Source organism: Halichoeres trimaculatus, unplaced genomic scaffold (assembly GCF_033239565.1).
Source record: "Halichoeres trimaculatus isolate MK-OKI-2021-1 unplaced genomic scaffold, fHalTri1.1 fHalTri1_scaffold_21, whole genome shotgun sequence".
Lineage (NCBI taxonomy): Eukaryota > Metazoa > Chordata > Actinopteri > Labriformes > Labridae > Halichoeres > Halichoeres trimaculatus.
This window is the reverse complement of record NW_027437199.1, coordinates 25,209,970-25,231,760: the sequence shown is the minus strand read 5'-3', so window position 1 is coordinate 25,231,760 and position 21,791 is coordinate 25,209,970. Positions and strand designations below refer to the sequence as shown.

Here is a 21,791-nt window from a genome sequence, read left to right as displayed (position 1 = left end):
CATAACCCACCAGTCTGATTCCTCCACCTCCGAGACTCCAGACTCCACTTTTCCTCTTTGGTCACTCTGCTCTCCATAACAATCCATGGTGACAGCTGCTAGCACACGCTGATCCCTCATTAAACACGGCGGTTTGCTTCCATTATCAGATACATGTGCAGTCTGTATAGGCTGGTGCTGGTGCTAGTTATGTCCCCACCAATGTCAAAATGAAATCTGTGCCACTGATATCACCCTCAACACGCTCACTGATAGCATGGGACATTTTTAGTTTGGACACGCAATTCAGCACTGGTTCTCTGGGAACTCAGTAGATCAGGCCCTGGGTATGGGAGCTGAGAGGTCTGAAAGGTGAATGGGGTGTCTTCAAAGATCAGAAAAAGCTAAATCCCACTCTGTCAGAGGGGAGCATGTGTTTCCAAAGGAGTCATCAGATTACCAAGCAGATTGTTGATGGAATTATTAATCAGATCACTAACCAGATTATTGATCAGATTATCGGTTAGATCATTATTCAGATTTAATTTGAATTACTGATCAGATTGTTGATCAGATTATTGATCAGATTATAAATCAGATTATTAATTAGGCTATTAATCAGATTGAGAATCAGATAATTGATCAAATTATTAATCAGATTATTGATTGGATAAATATTCAGATTATTGATAAGATTTTTGGTCAGATTATTGATTTGATCAGTATTCAGATTATTGATTGATTATTAATTGATTGGATCAATATTCAGATTATTAATGAGATTTTAGATCAGATTATTGATCAGATTATTAGACATGATGAAGGGTCTGTTGTTGGTGTATCTGTGTATTGTTAGTAACTTTACAGCTCTGATTTTTTCTTGCCTAAATGAAAACTCAGCATATTGATCCATCAGCTCAGATTAATGCAGACATAAATTAAACAATAAAGACTAACATACAGCAGGAAGGTTGAATACAACATACATTTTCAAAGTACACAACACAGAATGAAGCACTGTTTATGAGGGATAACAGAGTTGATCAATGGTGGTTGATGGAGGTTTTTTGGTGGGAGTGTGCTGATTGGGGTGTTGCTGGATGTCCCATGATGTTGGTGGAGGTAGAGGTGCATTGATTGAGATAAACAGATGGAAGTGTAGAGATGCAGATGTATTAATGGAGGTGTGTACATGGAGGTGTGTTGATGGAGGTGTATTAAGGATGTTGATGGAGGTGGAGGTATAATAATAAAAGTACATTGATGGAGAAGTACTGATGGAGGTACATAGATGAGGGTATATTGATGCCAGTTTGTAGGTGAAGGTCTATTACCTGAAATGTGTTGATGGAGGTGGAGGTATATAAATGAAAGTACGTTGATGGAGAAGGTGCATAGATGAGGGTATATTGATGAAGGTTTATAGCATGAGGTGTATTAAAAGATATAAGTTGATGGAGGTGTGTTAATGGAGGTGTGTTGATGGAGGTGTGTTAATGAAGGTGTATGAAAGATGTGTTGATGGAGGTGTGTTGATGGAGGTGTGTTGATGAAGATGTGTTGATGGAGGTGTGTTGATGGAGGTGTGTTGATGAAGATGTGTTGATGGAGGTGTGTTGATGGAGGTGTGTTGATGAAGATGTGTTGATGGAGGTGTGTTGATGGAGATGTGTTAATCGAGGTGTATTAAAGATGTGTTGATGGAGGTGTGTTGATGGAGGTGTGCTAATCGAGGTGTATTAAAGATGTGTTGATGGAGGCGTGTTGATGGAGGTGTGTTAATCTAGATGTGTTGATGGAGTTGTGTAAACAGAGGTGTGTTGATGGAGGTGTGTTAATGGAGGAATGTTTATGGGGGTGTGTTAATCTAGATGTGTTGATGGAGGTGTGTAAACGGAGGCGTGTTGATGGAGATGTGTTGATGGAGGTGTGTTAATCGTGGTGTGTTTATGGAGGTGTGTTCATGGAGGTGTGTTGATGGAGGTGTGTAAAACGAGGTGTTCTTATGGAGGTTTGTTGATGGAGTTGTGATGATGGAGGTATGAAAGTGGAGGTGTGTTCGTGGAGGTGTGTTAATCGAGGTGTTTTGATGGAGGTGTGAAAATGGAGGTGTATTAAATAGGGATGGGACGATACACTTAAACTCACAATACGATGCATCTCGATATGCCCAGGTCACGATACGATATGTCACGATACGATATCAAAAAAGTAAAAATGAAAAATATTACTTACAACTTTTTTTTTTTTTTTTGATTTGCACAGAGGAAAACATGAGGCCTAACAGGCCATACACAAACAATAACCCTCTCTCACCCTGGGTTCAGTTATCTCTCAGCCTCTCTTAAATCATGGCCCTGGCCTAGATCTGGTTCTTCTTCAGAAAAACTAACATATCAACGTGTTCTGGTGTAATTAGTGACCTTTGAGCACACACAATGTCCCCTGCCGTGGAAAAGACACGGTCACTAGGGATTGATGTAGCAGGAATGCAAAGGTAAGCCTTGGCAAGGGGGGCAAGTATGGGGTAAGCATATGCATTCACTTTCCACCACTCAAGTGGATTACTGTTAAGTGGGATTGGCATCCCGTTTCTGTAGGAAAGTATCTCAATCTCAATCCCTCTGCTGGACTGCACTGTTTCAACAGTAGTGTAGGAGCTCCCAAGGAGATCTTCTAGTGCTGTCTTCTTTGGTGGGGAGGCTGTGTCTCGTCCTGCATCTGCCTTTCTCCTTCTACTGGCTCCTCCTGGCTCTGCTCTGCTCCCTGTGCTGCCTCAACCATGACCACGGCCTGCTCTGCTGCTGTCCCTGGTGTTGAAGCCCTGGCCCTACTTCTTTCATCAGTGTCACTTGTCTAAAAAATAGAAAATAGAAAAAAACAGCTCAAACATTTCTGTCTTTCAATCCCTCTCTTCCTCTCTCTCCAAACACACACAGACACTCTCTATCTCTCTCTCTGTCACACACACACAGTCACATCTCTTTCACTTAGATCAATTAAAATACAATATGAGAAATAAGTTTTCAGGCTGTAGCCTACACATACACACACTCTCCATCTCTCTCTCTCTCTGTCACACACACACAGTCACCTCTCTTTCACTTAGATCAATTAAAAAACAATATGAGAAATACGTTTTCAGGCTGTAGCCTACACATACACACACTCTCCATCTCTCTCTCTCTCTGTCACACACACAGACACCTCTCTTTCACTTAGATCAATTAAAAAACAATATGAGAAATACGTTTTCAGGCTGTAGCCTACAGACACAGTTTCATACTCTCACTGACAGCATACCCCCTACCTACCTGGTTCAGTTGCATGTGACGACCTGAAGCTTTTCCTCGTATCCGGGCATAGACGGACTCACGTTGTTCATCATTCAGATGGGACAGGCTTCGGAAGCGTGGGTCAAGCGCAGTGCACTCTTGCAGCATTTCATTACAGTCCCCAGAGTACCGGTCCCAGATGTCGAGTAGGATAGCACTTTTCATACTGGCGATGGTCTGTGTGTCATTTTCGTCTTGTGACATGCTTTGCTCGATCATGTACTTCAGTGGCATTATAAGCGAAATAGTGGGCTCTTTCTCATCACAGAGAACTGTTGTGGCTGTCTTCAGTGGCTTCAGCAGTTTCACCATGTCTTCTACATCTGATACGTCAGTGTTATCCAGAGTGTCTATTTCTCTCGCATTCCTGCGGATTTCTGGGCAGCTCAGCGCTGCTGAGACAGCTGCTTGCTGCTCCAGGTAGCGCACGAGCATTTCATAGGAGCTATTCCACCTGGTCTGGACATCAGTGATGAGTTTATGCCGAGGCAGCTCCAACTGGGCTTGCTTGTTGATCAGGATGGCGGTGGCCGTGGTGCTCTTGTGAAAGAATGTGGTGGCCCTTCGCACACGGCCAAGAAGGCGCGCGACACGGGGTACAGCCAAGCCTCGCTTACTAGCCAGATTCACAACATGCGCAAAGCACTTGATGTGAGGGTGGAGACCGCTCTCTCGCACTGCAATGTCCATGTTGCTGGCGTTATCTGTGACACAAGCAATTTGTGGCCTCGTTAGCTCCCACTCTGTCAGTGCATTTTTCAATACGTTAGCTATGTTAACACCCGTATGACTTTCACTTAGCTCACGTGTTTGCAACACAAAGCTTTTACTGTCCCATTTCACATCGATGACATGTGCCATGATGGTAATAAAACTCTGTGTTGCACGCGAGGTCCAGCCGTCGGTGGTCAGGGCGATGCACTCTGCATTCTTGAGACACTCTTTCACTCTTTGTTTGGTTTCAGTGTAAATTTCCAGGATTACCTTCTCTGAAAAATGTCCTCGGCATGGCATCTTAAACTTTGGCTCCAGCACCTTGAACATTTGGATGAATTTTCTGTTCTCTACCATGTTAAATGGAGCCATATAGTCCGCTATGAACTCGCCGATGAGCCTCGTTATCTGTTTAGCACGCGGACTTGACGGGGGTAAAGTTTGTATGAGTGCTTGTCCCATGGTCAGCTGCCCCTTTGGTAGGCTCGTTTTCGCCGGGGTCGTCTTCACATTTTTATGGTGACGCTGCAGGTGGTGGTTCATGTTTGTCGTATTGGAGGTGGTGTACGGAATGACAGCACGGCAAAGTTTACACACGGTCTTCGTCTTGTCAGTTGCTCTATTGTCGTCCTCGTCTTTTTTAATGAGAAAGCCAAAATACTGCCAGACAGATGACTTGTATCCAGGCGGAGTATCCTCAATTTCGACCTCATTTTACTCCATTGTGCGGCTTTTTGCGGGAAAACTAGTTAGTGCTAATGCTTATTGTCGTCACTTTCGGTCAAGTGCGCTGTAACCGGACGTGACGTCTTTACTTCGCAATCCATTTTTTTCAAACTCGATGCATTTCGTCACGTTTTGTATCGCGATATTTCGCCAAATGATATTTCGTCCCATCTCTAGTATTAAAGAAGATATGTTATTGGAGGTGTGTTAAAGGAGGTTTGTTGATCGGGATGTGTTGATGGAGGTGTATTCAAGATGTGTTGATGGAGGTGTGTTGATGGAGGTGTATCAAAGATGTATATATGGAGGTGTGTTGATGGAGGTGTGTTGATGGAGGTGTATTAAAGATGTATTTATGGAGGTGTGTTGATAGAGGTATGTTGATGGAGCTGTGTTGATGGAGGTGTATTAAAGATGTATATATGGAGGTGTGTTGATGGAGGTGTGTTGATGGAGGTGTGTTGATGGAGGTGTATTAAAGATGTATTTATGGAGGTGTGTTGATGGAGGTGTGTTGATGGAGGTGTGTTGATGGAGCTGTGTTGATGGAGGTGTATTAAAGATGTATTTATGGAGGTGTGTTGATGGAGGTGTGTTGATGGAGCTGTGTTGATGGAGGTGTTTTAAAGATGTGTTTATGGAGGTATTTTAATCAAGGTTTCTTGATGGAGGTGTGGTGATAGAGGTGTGTTGATAGAGGTGTGTTGACAGAGGTGTGTTGATGGAGGTGTGTTGATGGAGGTGTTTTAATGGAGGTGTGTAAACGAAGGTGTGTTAACGGAAATGTGTTGATGGAGATGTAGTAAAGGAGACGTGTTGATGGAGATGAAGGCATATTAATAAAAGTACATTGACGAAGGAGTACTGATGGAGGCATACAGATGAGGGTTTATTGATAGAGGTTTATAGGTGGAGGTGTATTTATGATTGTGTTGGTGGAGGTACATAGAGGGAGTTGTTGGTCTTACTCTGGGGACCAATCAGGGCCCATCCTCTCCCTCCCTCTAACTTTTCTGGGGCTCAGAAGCTTAGTGATGAGCTCTGCAGGAAAGAGGTGAGAAGTGCTGAGGACTAACAAATCCCTGCAGCTGTCGGCCTGTTGGAAGGAGCTTGTAGCGTTGGAGGCATGTAAATGGTTGCGTAGTGTAGGCAGAGCAGATGAGGAGCAGCAGATGTTTACCCTAGGGCTCAGTAAATCACAGGTTAGTTACTTTGATTATGGACCTGCGTCACTCCCAGAGAAGAATAACCCAGCGGCTCTAAACCACTGGTGACATGAATTATAAACAACAGCAGCTGATTACTGCACTTTGTTGGTCATCAGAGGGAGCTAAAGGGTTAACACCAACAGACTCATTATATATACATACAAATATACATATGTGCACTGCAAACCCCCCCCCCCCCCCCCCCCCCCCCCAATGAAAAGATAAATAAATATATACATAAATAAATATATACCAACAATAAAAATAAAATGTGTGTGACAATCTCAACTCCACATGTATGGACACATGGTGTCCATACATGGGTCAGCTCTGACTCAGCATGTGCTGAAGGAACATGTGTTTCAGGAAGACAAAGACTCTTTTAAATCTCTTCCTCCATCTCACACTAACTATGAGTTAAAATTCTGTAAATATCAGGGGTGTTTTAAAAGCTGCAGACGCAGGAGCTGCAGACAGAGCTGCTGTAGATAGACCTGCTGCAGACAGAGCTGCTGTAGATAGACCTGCTGCAGACAATGCTGCTGCAGACAGAGCTCCTGTGGATGGAACTGCTGCTGACAGAGCTGCTGTGGATAGACCAGCTGCTGACAGAGCTGCTGCAAACATAGCAGCTGTGGATGAAGCTGCAGACAAAGCTGCTGTAGACAGAGCTAGTAAAGTTGAAGCTGCTGCAGAAATAGCTGCTGCTGACAGAGCTACTGCAGACAGAACTGCTGTTGATAGAGCTGCTGCTGAAAGAGCTGCTGCAGACAAAATTGCTCTGGATGGAGCTGCTCCTAAACGAGCTGCTGCAGATGAAGCTGCAGACAGAGCTGTGTCAGACAGAGCTGATGTAAATTGACCTGCTACTGACAGAGCTGTTGCAAACAGAGCTGCTGCAGACAAAGCTGCTGCAGAAAGAGCTGCTGCAGAAAGAGCTGCTGTGCATGGAGCTGCTCCAGACAGAGCTGCCACAGACATTGTGGTTGTAGAGAGAAATGCTGCATACTAAGCTGCTGCAGACAGAGCTGCTGTGGATAGACCTTCTGCTGATGGAGCTGCTGCAAATATAGCAGCTGTGGATGGACCTGCTGTAGACAAAGCTGCCGCAGACAAAACTGTTGCAAACAGAGATGCTGCAGATGAAGCTGCAGATGAAGCTGCTGCAGACAAAACTGCTCTGGATGGAGCTGCTTCTAAAAGGGCTGCTGCAGACAGAGCTGCTGTGGATGGACCTGCTGCAGACAGAGCTGCTGTGGATTGACCTGCTGCTGACAGAGCTGCTGTGGGTGGACCTGCTGCTGACAGAGTTGCTGCAGACAGATCTGGTGCAGATTAAGCTGCAGACAGAGCTGCTGTGAAATGACCTGCTGCTGACAGAGATGCGGCAGACAGAGCTGCTGTTGATTGACCAGTTGCTGACAAAGCTGCTGCAGACAGATCTGCTGCAGACAGATCTGCTGCAGACAGAGCTGCTGCAGACAGAGCTGCTGCAAACAGAGCTGCTGCAGACAAAGCTGCTGCAGAAAGAGCTGCTGTGCATGGACCTGCTTCAGACAGAGCTACAGCAGACAATGTAGTTGTAGACAGAGCTGCTGCAGACAAAGCTGCTGCAGTAGAGTTGCTGTGGATGGACCTGCTGCTGACAGAGCTGCTGCAGACAAAGCTTCTGTTGATGGACCTGTCTCAGATAGAGCTGGTGCAGACATATTTGCTTTGGAGGGGGCTGCTGCAGACAGAGCTGCTGCTGACAGAGCTGCTGCTGACGAAGCTGCTGCTGATGGAGGTGCAACAGTCAGAGGGTTAAAACTTTCAGAGGACACCATCAACTTAGAGCTTTGAGTTTCTGAACACAGCTCAGCTTTTCATGGAACTTAAAGTTTGACTCTCCTGCTGTGTCCGGTGGGAGATGTATTCTAATATTTTACAGAAAAAACATACAATAAAGTACAGTATGAGCTGGTCCTCATGACCAGCAGACTGCTTCACAGCCCCCCAGCCCCCTGTCACCTGAGTCCCTGGAAGCAGTGTGTCCCCCAGCAAGAAGGGCTCTTCAACTTCAAGGAGGCACACACAGCATTAAGTCTGTGTGTGTGTGTGTGTGTGTGTGTGTGTGTGTGTGTGTGTGTGTGTGTGTGTGTGTGTGTGTGTGTGTGTGTGTGTGTGTGTGTTTGTGTGTGTGTGTGTGCCTGCACATGCAGCAGCCAAGCATGCAGTCTGGCATCATGCTGCCTCTGTATCAAACAGAAGCAAAGAAAGCCAACCACACTTCCTGCACACACACGAGAGGAGGCAGGATGCAGTGTATTTGTGTGTGTGTGTGTGTGTGTGTGTGTGTGTGTGGAATAGGGTGGGGTGGGGGTGGTGGGGTCAGGGGACTGCCAGGAACCCAACTTCCCTCCACAGATGGAGCCCCACACAGCACCAGCCAGAATGTATGTGTGTGTGTGTGTGTGTGTGTGTGTGTGTGTGTGTGTGTGTGTGTGTGTGTGTGTGTGTGTGTGTGTGTGTGTGTGTGTGTGTGTGTGTGTGTGTGTTTCTGTGTGAATGTAGTTCAGATCAACTCACGCTGTGTTGGAGTGTGTTTGAGTCTGTGTGTGTGCTTGGGGGGTGGATTTGAAGGTAGAGTTCGCTTTGGGTTGAGTGATTAGTCAGAGCTTAATGGAGGGACTGGGCTGCACCATCATGGTAAAAATCAAAGGCAGGATTTGTTGAACCTTCCACCTGGGTTTGGGTCAATGCAGGATTCTGCCTCTCTCTGTTGGTTCTGTTAATATTTGTTTACTTTAAACCAGTCTGAGAAGAACAGGCACAGACAAAAAGTGAAGGGTTAATTATTAAAACAATGGAACCAGAAACACACCAGCTGGAGCAAAAATGTTTGGAGGAAAAAAAATCAAACTGTCTTACAAAAAAGGATAAAATAAAAAAATTGTATTTTTTGGAGTGAAACAAATCAGAATCAGATTGGTTGTAAGTCTGAGGTGTTAGTGTAGAAAATCACCGTTACCCGATGAAGCTTCCTCTCTGCTTTTTTGGCGGCTACATTCTGATCGTAGTCAAAATGTGTTCAAACAGCTGACTCTGGATTCCTTTTGGGTTCAAGCTGCTGGCGTTGAGCTGTGGGCTCTGTGTTTGAGCTGTCTATCAGAGTCTGGGCCCTGCAGAGGCCACACCATGGAGAACCACCTCTCCTGTGTTTCTTTCTCTTTTTCTTCATCCTGCCTTTCTTCATCTCCTCTCTCTACTCCAGTTCTCCCTCTGTTTTCTCTTTGTGGTCCCGTCATCGTGTCCTGGTTCAGTCTTTGTCCAAGCTGTGAGTCATCTCACCCTTCATGTCACTGCTTTTAGTCCTCGTCCACTTCCAGCTCTGAGATCAGATCTCTGCTCCTCCTCTTTCTCCCTTTGTTTTCTATCTTTGCTTCTGTCTGATGAGCACATTTCCTTTTGATTGTCTTCTTTCTTTTTTTTTTCAAAGGCAGTGGGACTCAGAGGCGGAGCAATCTACAAGGCAACAGCTTCATTTTCGTTTCCCGCTCTGTTGTCTGACGCCGCTGCCTCCAAATATTATCACCATCCACCTTATTTCACAATTGAATTTAGTTTTAGTCCGCGGGCTGGCCTCTCCTTTTTCCATTTCCTCTGTATTTCTTTCATCTCACAGTGGACTCAGAGTCATCTGTGCATTATTTCTGCACAACCACCTTAAAGGGCTCTTTATACAGAGCCAGAGTGTGCAGAGCAGTGCCTTCAAAACATGAACACACAGCTGTGACTAAACGCTCCCAGGTTCAGGTCCTGCTACCTGAACTCACCCCCTTCATCAAGGCGTGAGCACACGTGTTGAGGCCGGAGAAGATACACCACAAGTTTAACCTTTCATCCCAAACATTGATAAAACATACTAATTTGTATTCCTATTGTGTATATTATAAATGGACTTATATATGATATATAATTCTTGGTGTATGATGTGTCAGGGGGAGGAGAGGGCGCGGCTCACAGAGGCCGTATGAGACAGATTACTGGAGTCTATTAACGCTCTTTCAGTGGGTTCAGAACAAAAATAGAGACAGGTTCATTTAAATTTGAAAGGATATTGATTTTTAATTACTTCTTAACAGATTGGAAATGACATCCTCATTACAACAGCTGATTAATATTTAAAGCTTTGAGTCAGCTTTGCACATGAAGCACTGGTATTAGAGGAGCTGACGGGGCTTCGCAGAGACTGTGTGTCAGGCTCTGTAAGCTTCAGAACAAATACCAGCTGGAAATAACGTGAGCTATGGACAGCTCAGCGTGTTTATCACTGATGGGTAAAGAACAGCAGCATTGACGTGTTCGCGATCGACAGGCTTGGCGAACTCTGGTGTAAATACATCCTCATGTGTGTTAAACATCACGTCACATGTTCCAGGCTGTCAGAGGCCACAAAGGCTGAACTCTGACAGTCTCTTTGGGTAGCCCAGGTTTTAACCCAGGTTTAAACACAGGTTTTAACCCAGGTTTAAACCCAGGTTTGAACCCAGGTTTTAACACAGGTTTAAACTGTATTTATTTGTAAATGTAAAAATACATGTTGGCATGTGGAGATGACCTCACTGCCTGATCCTGTGAGGTCAGTGGGATGAGTGTGAGATGAGAGCGCTGCAGAAAGCTCCTTCACCAGCAGTTCAGCTCCAGTCATTTTGAAATTTTGAGGAAAATGTAACATTTTTGTTTTTGATTGCACCACATGACCAAAAAACAGCTGATGAAATGATTCAGTAAATCCACTGTACCACATCATCACTGAAAAATGTAGTTAAATTACCAACCTCACAGTTTGTAGTGACATCACTGCCCAACACTGTGTCCACAGACGTATCTGAATATCAAACCAACAGCTCCAGAGCTTCGTACAAAGAAAGTATTTAAAACTACAATCAGGCTCTGAGTTCACCACACTGAGGTTTTACAGGATCAAATTTTAGGCCACATAGCTGGGTATTTTCAAAAACGAGTAATCCCCCCGTTGTTCGTTTAAAAAAAAAAATTTCATCCACATGCAGCGGGCAAATCCGCTGGTGAGTGTGGCCTGAGAAATACCAAACTCATAATGGGCTCTGTTTTCTAGACCTAAACCCCTGCCAGCCAATCAGAATGAACCCCTGTACAGCTGTAACATTTAAGCCGAAAACTCTGTTTACCAGCGTCCTCACAAAAGCATGAAACCGGAGTTTTTCAAAATGTTCAGTTTGGCCGGAGTTTTCAGAAAACACTGTTTTTAGTGAGATAAAGCTGCGGTTTTGTGTGGACGACAGGCTTAAACGTATAAAAAATTATTCCCAAATACCTGTCTACGTGTGGACATGGCCTTAGAGCCACCAGGTGAAAACTGCATCTCTTTGAATCTTGACCTCATGAATATAATTGATCAGATTAAAGACAAAGGTCCCTGAGGGTAGAGAAGGAGAGTTCCTGTTGATAGTCACAAGTCCGTCCTCTGAGGCTGAGAACACCTGTGTATGATGTCTGTATCTATAATATCTATACTCCAGTCTTTATGTGGGGCATGAATGAAGAGCGAAAAAAAGACTGCTCGCTCCTGGATGCTGAAGATAACCTCACATTATTCCAGCAGAAGAGTCAGAACAAAGACGTGATGTGTGAGGTGACATGTTTGTGATGAATTATTTCCCGGGACACGTTGTTTGGCAGCAGTGGGTGAGGATGATTGACAGACACACAAAGCTGGGCACAGTAAGCTCAATAATTACTGATTAAACACAAACTGGAGCTTTGTGCTGAGCAAAGGCTGATCAATGGGAGCTCAGGTAGACATCGCTGCTTTGGTAAGAAAGAGAACAAAACTTTAATTGTTGTCAGAAAATTTCAGATCTTACATTATCAAACTTTGAGAGGAAACTGTGAAAGAGGTTCTTGTTTGAATCTTAACGAAGAAGAAGTGACTCAGTGATATGCAGTTTGCTCGGCTCGGAGCAGCTTCAGGGTCTGTGAGTTCTGTGGTCATGGTTTGATTCCCTCTGACATCTTATTACTAGGGATGTATATCGTTATGATTTCATCGATACCGATACAGAAACCGATACTCCTTATTGGTATCAATACTTATCGATACTCTTATCGATACTACAACATGCAACTTTGTGTAAACAATAAAGACTTAACAAGATTTTAAGAGATTCAACCTTTTTTATTACCACAAGGTAATAATAAACCTTCAATAATGCATTACTAATGCTTCTCAGAGGCAAAAAGAAAGCTAAGAAGATGGCAAAAACCCCTTATGCCACCCAACAGACTGCTTGTACAGACAGACTCATATGTCAAACAGAACAGAGCAAACAGTGTAGAGGAGGCACTGCTCCTGCCTTATGTGGCCCTAACAGTTATTTTTAAGGAACAACAACATATTAACTTTCTCTGGCAGCAGCCGAGACCTCTCTGGACAGAGTGTGTCTCCAGTGGTTGAGAACACTCGTTCAGATGGTGTTGAAGAGGCCTGGATGCAGAGGAAGGTGAAAGACAACTGTGTCAGTAAGGGAAGTGTGTCTATCTTACACTAACTTCAAGTGGACTTACTATTAACTATTTACCTAAACCACTTGGATTCGACAGTAGCAAATGGCTGGAGATCCTTCACAATAAACTTTGTGCCGACTCTGGCATTCCTGCACTTTTTTTGCTGTCATCTTCTTTTGCCTGGCGGTTGTGAACGGGGTCGTTTGCGATGTTAGCAGAGCTGTGGTTTCTGATGTCCGGTTTATGCTGCCTGCAGGATTAACGTAATATATCAGTGGTGCTAAAATCGAAATGATGACTACAAACCAGACAAAAAACTAACCGTGACTTGACATAGCAGAAACAAAACCGGGTGCCGCCGCCACGGTGCTGCAGTCTTTAGTGTTAGCTGGGCTGCCAACTTTACGCGTGTTGCTATAGCAATCAAACAGCCCGCACTCCTTTGGAACATGTAAATGAAAGTGCAGCACTGAGGTCAGTTCTTTGTGTGTACCTGGGGAGGCCACCTGGTGTTATCTAACCAGGTACAGCGACAACACCATCCAGGACTGATATTTTTCAACACACCTAGTGTTTAAGAATGAAACACAAAGGAGTTGCTGTGTTTTGGCCTCTTGTTTACTCAGAAACTGCGTTTCGTCTGACTGTATATAGACTTTTCTTTGAGGCCTCCAGAGTGGAGCTCTTCTGTAACACTGCAGCCACTTTTACAGTGTAAACAGCATGCCAGAGTGTGATGCCACACTTTGCTCCTTAAACTTTCAGTGTGACAACTTAAATTGTCATGGGGGAACCAGACAAAACAACAGTAGTATCAATGGAGGACTACCGTGCTGTGCATTTATTCTGCTTCCTTCAGTTAACTCATTATTTTTATACAACTTGGAATGAGAGGCCCTGCTCTGACCCCCTGAGTCCTCTCTTCATGTGTTAAAGAATCTCTGTGCAATGATCCGTCTCTTCCCAGAGTCTTTACTCAGAGTCCTCCTCAGCCCAGAAGCCCTCAGAAGCCATCATGTGATGACAGAAGAGCAGGAGGGTGTCTTGTGTGTTCAAACAGTGATGGTCCAGCTGTCAGACCAAAAAGTGGGCAGACCATAGGCTGTGTATGATTAGACGTAATCTCCCTGACATCGCCTGTCTGCTTTAAAGCAAATCAGTTAACGTGGCCATATTGCAAGCTGGTGGGCTTTGAGCACTGTGAACACAGCTTTTATTTGGCTTTGTGTGTGTGTGACTTCAGGTACTTCTGGAGAAACAGCTGATTCTAGCACTTCAGCGCTGCCTCATATTATCAGACCAGAGATTGGTGCTAAGTCAGGACTAGCTTAACTCCACTCCTACCTATGATTACAGTGTGAGGCTGTGTGTGTTGGATGCCCTGCTGGATGGGAGGTTTACTGCAGGCTGACTCCTCCTCTCTTATCTCTGATTATAGTGTGAGGCTGTGTGTGTTGGATGCTCTGCTGGATGGGAGACATATGTTTTTCTGCTTTTCTCTTTGATTAAGCCCTCCTTCAGATTTATTGGCTATGGGAAACAATGGGAAACACAGCGAATGTAGAAGTTTTAGGCCATTGTCACAGTTTTTGTTGGAAGGGGCCCTGTCTGGACCGCTGCCAGTGACCTGCACAAAGGACAAAGAGAATAACGCCTCCCACTGCTCCTGGCAGGGACCACAGCAGTGAGGGCAGGAGGAGAGAAAGCAGGAGAGAAGGTGGGAGAGGACGAGACGGGAAAAGAGGAGAGAAGGAGGACAGGAAGGTTGGAGGTGAGAGAGAAAGGAAAAAACACATTTGATAACTTTTAGTAAAAAGAAACTCCACTTAGCTCTGAACCAGATAATTTTCTACTGTCTGCTTTTGTGATTAAACAAAACAAAAAAGGGGTCGATGATTTTCAAAGGACAAAACTGGACCTGTGAGGGTTAAAAAAAGACTTTTATTATGAAAGAACCTTGGCATCATTTCCTCTCTCAGCTCTGGGATGATTTGTTGTGAACATGAAGCTGTGACTGGAGTCAGACTGAAGCAGATGTTGGTAAAGGAGTGAGGAGAGTCCTGACAGGAGAGACTCTGTGAGATGGAGCTCCACTCTTCAACCTGAAAACATGTGGAACAAACAGATCAAAACAGAACTGCCTGACAGCAGCTCCACCCTAAACCCCACCCTGACCCGACCCCACCCCCTGACCCGCACCACTCTAACCCCAACCTTTGGCCCTGTGGAGCAAAGTCTCCGTCCTGTCACACACACAACGACCTGCATCAAATGCTCATGCAGAGATTGGTCCTTATTTCTCACCATTATGAAGGCTACACACACACACACACACACACACACACACACACACACACACACCCTATAGCTCACATGCTTACCAACGGAGGCTGTTATCAGCTAATAAGTGCTGCAGGCTTCAGTTTATTGACACTCGGTGACAGTTTTCTGCTGTGACACCATCAGTCCTGCACACATCACTGCGATTCAAATAAAGACACAGATATGTGGGACACACACCATGCCTGAGATCCCCACAGCAATACAACTGACTGACCTTAGAAAAGACAAACTGGAGCAATGATAGAGGGTTCAAGGGTTTCTGTCTGCATCATCTAAGAAAAATACTTATAACTAAAGCTGCTCTATGTCAGGCCTGAATAAACTACTGATAACTGAAGCTGCTCTATGTTGGATCTGAATAAACTACAGAAAACTGAAGCTACTCTATGTTAGATCTGAATAAACTACTGATAACTGAAGCTGCTCTATGTCAGACCTGAATAATCCACAGGGATTATTCATCTGGATTTATGTGTCTGTCTGGCCTAAAGGGATCAGGTTGTACCCTTTTTTGTGAGTCTTTCCATTTCTGGTCCCTTTTCAGTCCTTTTGCCTTGATTCTGACATCCCTCTTACATCAAACAGAGAGCTTAGCAGATGAGGCTCTTTCAGAATGTGCAACTGGATCAATTATTTAAGTTTATAATACAATGAAATCTGAGGCTAGATGTGTAATCAGTTTCAGGGTGGTAGATATTCCTGGAAATGAGCCTCAGGACCAGCACTCCAAAGCAAACTGCTTGTTTCAATAACTGGAAGGCTTGGCTCACCAAGAGGTGCAAATTACCTCCTTACAATCTGTACTTCCTTAAAAAAACCTTCAGAGACCGGAGCTCAAGCAGAAGGAGCTCTTTAAGAAGCATAATTAATGTAGGTAAGAGAGGAAGTCCCTGCTGCTGAGCTCAGCTCCATGCTTTCATGTTTGTTTGGTAAAACTCACGCTGACTCACAGACTCACCTGCAGCCTGGTCACTGTATGAAGCTGAGCTGCCAGCCTCACAGGGTTAGCTCCGATCAAAGGATCCACCTGCTCTCAGACACACAGCAGCACAGGTCTACTCTGCAGCCCCATCTAGACTCCAGTATCCATGTATGGATGGCGTCTGATCATCAGGGGATCACGAGCCTAGTCTGAGAGAGCAGAGCCAAGTCAGCATCCTCTGAGGGGAGCAGACTGTTTGTTTTCCTTAACCACACAGTATTTTACGATTGCTTAATATCACAATATAATGATAAATGCCATCAGGCTAAAGTCTGTTCGAAGCACTTATACGCTGCTGTGTTTAACTTCAAACACCTTTAGCTTTTCCACCTCTCAGTGATTACATTGATGTGAGTGAAGTACACAGAGAAAGTACAAATATACAACATGGTAAATTCACCAAACACAACACAAAATCAGTGCTGCAGACTGTCGAAAAAATGTTTTATTTCTCTTCATAAAACCTAAATCAGTCAACATGGACAATCACAACAAAACATATTCTCCTCCTGCTTCAGGTCTTCCTCTTCCTCTAGCTCCTGCTCGTCCTCCATGGATTCCCCCGTCATCCTCACCCTTCTTCCTCTGACTCCTTCCATTTTGGTTGAAAGCAGGTGAACTCACCTGCTGCATTTTTATAATGCTCGAACCTGATTGGTGTGTCTACATCAAGCACTCATGTGTTTACACATCTGATGTGTGTGTTTAATCAGCTGGCTCATGGGTGTGCTGATTTATCAATCAGGGCTTTGGAAATGTAAGGATGTGACACCGTGATGTACTTCTGTGTCTGATCTATACAAGGGTGTTTAGTGTTTTGCAAACCACTATGTGCATTGTTCTGAAAAAAGTGTGAGACTGTCTTGTTTGTAGTGATGGAAATTTGGTCCAATGTTTTACTTCATGAGTGTAAGATGCTATATTAATATAGTAATTATTTTGTTTTTTATGTTCATGCAATCATAAAAAAACTGTAAGCAGGTGTTTGGTGTGTGTGTGTGTGTGTGTGTGTGTGTGTGTGTGTGTGTGTGTGTGTGTGTGTGTGTGTGTGTGTGTGTGTGTGAGAGAGAGAGAGAGAGAGAGAGAGAGAGAGAGAGAGAGAGAGAGAGAGAGAGAGAGAGAGAGAGAGTAAACACAGATATTGAGGAGGAGATTCCTCCTCCATGATCAGTCTCTGCGTAAATGAGTTACTTTGAAGTGACTCAGGAGAGGAGGGGGCGGGGCGAGGGTGAAACACAGAGAGAGAGAGAGAGAGAGAGAGAGAGAGAGAGATAGAGAGAGAGAGAGAGAGAGGTGGGGGGGCTGCAAAGCCTCGGAGTTGGCAGTACTCTCATCCTCCTCTCTAGCGGTGGAAGAGATGTGCGTAACATGCAGCGGAGAGCGCTGAGCATCATCTGCGCGCCGCATCTCCGTGGACCTCCGCGCGCACTCGAACACGGAGACCCACCGAGGGGCGCAGCCCGCTTAGCCCAGCCTGCCGCGGCAGAGACGCCTGCTGGAGAGAGCACAGACTCCTGAAGAGGCAGAGTGACGGAGGAGACGGATGACAGAGGGAGGATGTCCGCTCTGAGACGGTGATCGGAGGTTCACTGCCTGACTCTTTCGAGCCTCTGTGGCGCAGAGGAGGAGAAGCGCAGTGTTTTTCTCTGCTGACGATCCCAACCCTGTGTTCCTCACCCAGCCCGGACTAACAGGTCTAAATCTGGAGGATGACTGTTGAACCACAGGGCCAGCAGAAAATGAGTCAGCGCGTGTCTGAGCGCTGAGCTGGAGACTCGCTCCCGCTATCACCACTGTCTCCATCCGCCACCAAACCTTCCTACGCCAGGATGCAGCTGCTCAGAGTTGCGTGGGCACTGACCGGAGCGGCGATCTGCTGCTTTCTGCTCCTCCTGATCCACTCCCGATTGCTCCAAGAAGGTAATCTCTCTTAGACGAAACCCTGCTTGCTCCCCCGTGAGCCCGCGCTCATCACAGCCTGTTCATGTGAAGTTTTCCGCTGCGCTAGATCCGGATGGAGTCCGCCTCATCACACACTTAATCTCACCTGCTTCTAAAGATAGAGACAAACTAATGTTATTTTAATTTGAATATACAAGCTTGAATGAGCAGTCAGCAGGATCAGCCTCCTTCAGGGGCTCTGATTTCTCCACCCAGCCTCTCTGACAGAGGAGCTACCATCAACACATCAATCCAAGTTCATCTGCCCAGGCTGAGGCGCCATTAAGTGTTTGTTTGAAAGCTGATTGTCAAGATGCTTTCAATAGGTGGCACTAGAGTCTAGCTGTAGGGTAACATCGAGGTCACGCTCTGTGATGGAGCTGCTTCGACCCTTTATGGTTTCCTGCTCGGTTACAGGCTCACCTGCAGCCTCAGTCACCTGTCTCATACCACTGAGGGCTCCACAACCCACAGAGAGCTCCACGAGCCCATAGAGAGCTCCACGAGCCACAGCGAGTTCCACAAGCCCACAGAGAGCTCCATGAGTCCACAGAGAGCTCCATGTGCCCACAGAGAGCTCCATGAGCCCACAGAGGGCCCACTGTCCTCACTGTCCTCACTGTGTACGGCTAGCAGTGGACAAATTAACCGTAACAGTTGTGACTGTAGATGCGTGTTTGCCACAGTAAGCGCAGTGTGTGCAACTGTCTTGACAGTGTGAGTTACAGTGGTTGCAGTGTGTGTTACAGTGGGCACAGTGTGTGTAATAGTGGACGCAGTGTGTGTAACAGTAGACGCAGTGTGTGTGTAACAGTGGCTGCAATGTGTGTTACAGTGGAGTCAGTGTGTGTAACAGTAGACGCAGTGTGTGTTACAGTGGGCACAGTGTGTATAATAGTGGACACAGTGTGTGTTACAGTAGACGCAGTGTGTGTTGCAGTGGACGCAGTGTGTGTTACAGTGGGCACAGTGTGTGTTACAGTGGACGCAGTGTGTGCTACTGTGGACACAGTGTGTGTTAAGTTGGACACAGTGTGTGCTACTGTGGACGCAGTGTGTGTCTAGTTGGACACAGTGTGTGTCTAGTTGGACACAGTGTGTGTTAAGTTGGACACAGTGTGTGCTACTGTGGACATAGTGTAAGTTACACTTGTTGCAGTGTCTGTTACAGTGAAAACAGTCTGTTACAGTGGGTACAGTGTGTGTTACAAGGGACCCAGTGTTTGTCACAGTGGATGCATTGTTTGTTTCAGCTGAAGCAGTGTGTGTAGCAGCGGACATAGTGTGTGTATGAATGATAAATGATATTATTGACAAACTTTTTTTGAGACTAAACTCACCACTGATATTAAAAGTAATATATCATGGAAATGCAATACAGCTTTTCAAATGCAATACAAATTTTATTTCTCATTAGGTTATTTTTTTTTATTATTGTAACTGGGTTATCATGAACTTTCAAATATCCTTGTAAAAAGGAAAAAAAAACAAAAACAAAGAAGAACCCCCCCCCCACAAAAAAAACAAAACAAAACAAAACAAAACAAAATAAAACAAGCTACAAAAAAAACAAAACAAAACAAAACAAAACAAAATAAAACAAGCTACAAAAAAAACAAAAAACAAACACTGAAATAAAATAAAATAAAATAAAACTCTCAGTCTAAAATTGCAATAAAAAAAAAAAAAAAAAAAAAAAAAAACTGTATTAAAGTGCAGCATTTCTTTTGTGATGTAGCAAACTACACTTTCTGTGTCTATGTTAACTCTCACTTAAAGATAAATAAACCAACAGATAAAATAAAAACTCTCACTCATCCAACTCAGAGTTTTTCTGAATGCTTAGAACCAGCAGAGTTTGTGGAGACGTTTCCTCTCTCATCCATGAGGCTTCATCATCCTCACCAGCTTTATCCCAAACTTTAAACAGTCCAGTTATCTCTGTTTGAAGCGTACAGAATACACTTTCTGTGAGCTCACACCATTTTGCGCTTTTCTGTTTGTATTTCCTTTGTGGATCAAACGCCTCAGAGAGTGTTGACTGTCAGGCTCTGCATCTGCAGTTTCTTCCCCAGATGGGAAAACTGGGTCGGGTGGTTGTGTTTTAGGTGGACATCCAAGTTTGTTGTGTTGCCTTTTTTTTGTTGCTGCACACTGGCTTGTTCATGTTGATGGGCTCACCTTGCTCATTTGGTTTGAAGCTGAAATATTTCTACCCTGGGGCTGTGGCGTTTGGCTTAACGATCAACTTTTTCTACTTTACTTCTACTAATTTCTACTTGGTTAATATGCATCGCCCATCACAAGCTCAAGACGCTCATTTGAGGCCCTCTGTGTTTTTACGCTAGCCTCATGCTAGTGGCCCTGCCTCCCCTGGAGACAAAGATTTTTTTCATTCTGTTACGGATCAAATGCACCCAAATGCTGAGAGGGGTGCACAGAGTGGACCCTCTTGACATCCAGCCTGTTTGGAGGAGAGAGACAGGGAAAACAAACACGCATGTACATGGCAATATAATGGGGCAAGAAAAAATATCAAGGTCATTTTATTATACGATGAATTGATTTTTTTTACTATCATCCTAGGCCTAGTGAACACAGTGTGTTAGGGGGACCTGATGTGGACAGAGTAAGGACTCAGTGGACACTGTGTGGACACTGTGTGGACTCAGTGGACATGGCGTGGACTCTGGACACAGTGTGGATTCAGTGGGCACAGTAAAAACAGTGTGGACACGGTGTGGGCTCAGTGGACACAGTGTGAACACAGTGTGGACACAATGTGGACATAGGGTGAACTCAGTTGACACAGTGTGGACTCTCTGGACACAGTGTAGACACAGTGAAGTCTCAGTGGGCACAGTGTGGACTCAGTGGACACAGTGTGGACCAAGTTGACTCAGTGTGGACACAGTGTTGACACAGCATGGACTCTGTGTGGACTCAGTGTGGACTCTGTGGACACAGTGTGGACTCAGTGTGGACTCTGTGGACACAGTGTGGACACAGTGTGGACTCTGTGGACACAGTGTGGACACAGTGTCGACGCAGTGGACACAGTGTGGACTCTGTGGACACAGTATGGACACAGTGTGGACCTAGTGTGGACCCAGAATGGACACAGTGTTGACACAGTGTGGACACAGTGTTGACACAGTGTGGACTTTGTGTACACAATGTTGACACAGTGTGGACACAGTGTGGACACAGTGTGGACACAGTGTAGACGCAGTGGACACAATGTGGACTCTGTGGACACAGTGTGGACACAGAGTGGACTCTATGGACACTGTGTGAACTCTATGGATACAGTGTGGACTCCATGGACACAGTTTCGACACAGTGTTGAAACAGTGTGGACTCAGTGTTGGCTGATTGTGCACTGGCTGAGTATGTGTGGAGATGTGCAGAATGTTGGAGATTGGTATTCATATCTTTCTCACTGGCTAGATTGTGTTTCCCTAATGATGTTTGTCCCCTGTAAGGACCCTCGGTTGGTCTGACAGCAGCTTCATAAACATGGACGTGTCCTTATGGAGCGCCTCTCTGGGTGGTTCAACACACTTACTGCTCACTCTCCCTTTGATGGCCAGCTGCTGTATCTCAGGGACTCACTGTACGGTCTGAACCTGGCACAGACACTCTTCTTGATATTCCCTTTCTGCTTGTAGACCTGAGAGCCAGCAGAGTCCGTTTGGCACTCTCAGACTGCCCAGGGTGTCTTTGTACTGCTTGGCTCAGACTGATCGCCTTCCCCTCCCTGCCTCCGGCCCTGGGCAAATGTTCAGGTCAAGCAGTGGCGAACAGTGTCCTGACTGGGTCGAGTCCTGCTGCTGGGGAGGAGAGTGTCCTCCCATACTGAGAAGGAGAAAGCTGTCTGTCTGCCAAACGGGAGACAAGGGGAGTTAGGATTTGGTTCTGGCCAGTGTCCCAAAGCCTGCTGTGGGGTTTTAATGGACTGTGGCATGCTAGCCTTTCACAGAGGTCAGGAAGAGGATTGTGTAGCCACCTCCCAATGAAAAAGTGCTGCTCATG

At 45.3% G+C, this 21,791-nt stretch overlaps 2 protein-coding genes across 3 annotated transcripts in view; both read left to right on the top strand.

Annotated features, from left to right (window-relative positions):
* The window catches only part of tafa5a (TAFA chemokine like family member 5a), a 186,233-nt gene that overhangs the window by 19,690 nt on the left and 144,752 nt on the right, over nt 1-21,791 (top strand). The window contains exon 1 of one of the 2 annotated variants that reach the window (XM_074698552.1): nt 17,105-17,735. The exons of the other annotated variant lie outside the window; for it this stretch is intronic. Coding sequence (XP_074554653.1) covers nt 17,645-17,735 — 91 coding nt within the window. The 5' untranslated portion in view covers nt 17,105-17,644. Of the gene's footprint in view, nt 1-17,104; nt 17,736-21,791 lie in introns of those variants that run through there. 2 annotated transcript variants of the gene reach the window in all.
* LOC141810906 (uncharacterized) lies at nt 5,177-17,535 on the top strand. The gene is given in 6 exon segments (XM_074698767.1): nt 5,177-5,182; nt 6,839-6,907; nt 7,166-7,290; nt 7,378-7,538; nt 14,164-14,261; nt 17,497-17,535. Coding segments are annotated over 6 exon segments (498 nt in total).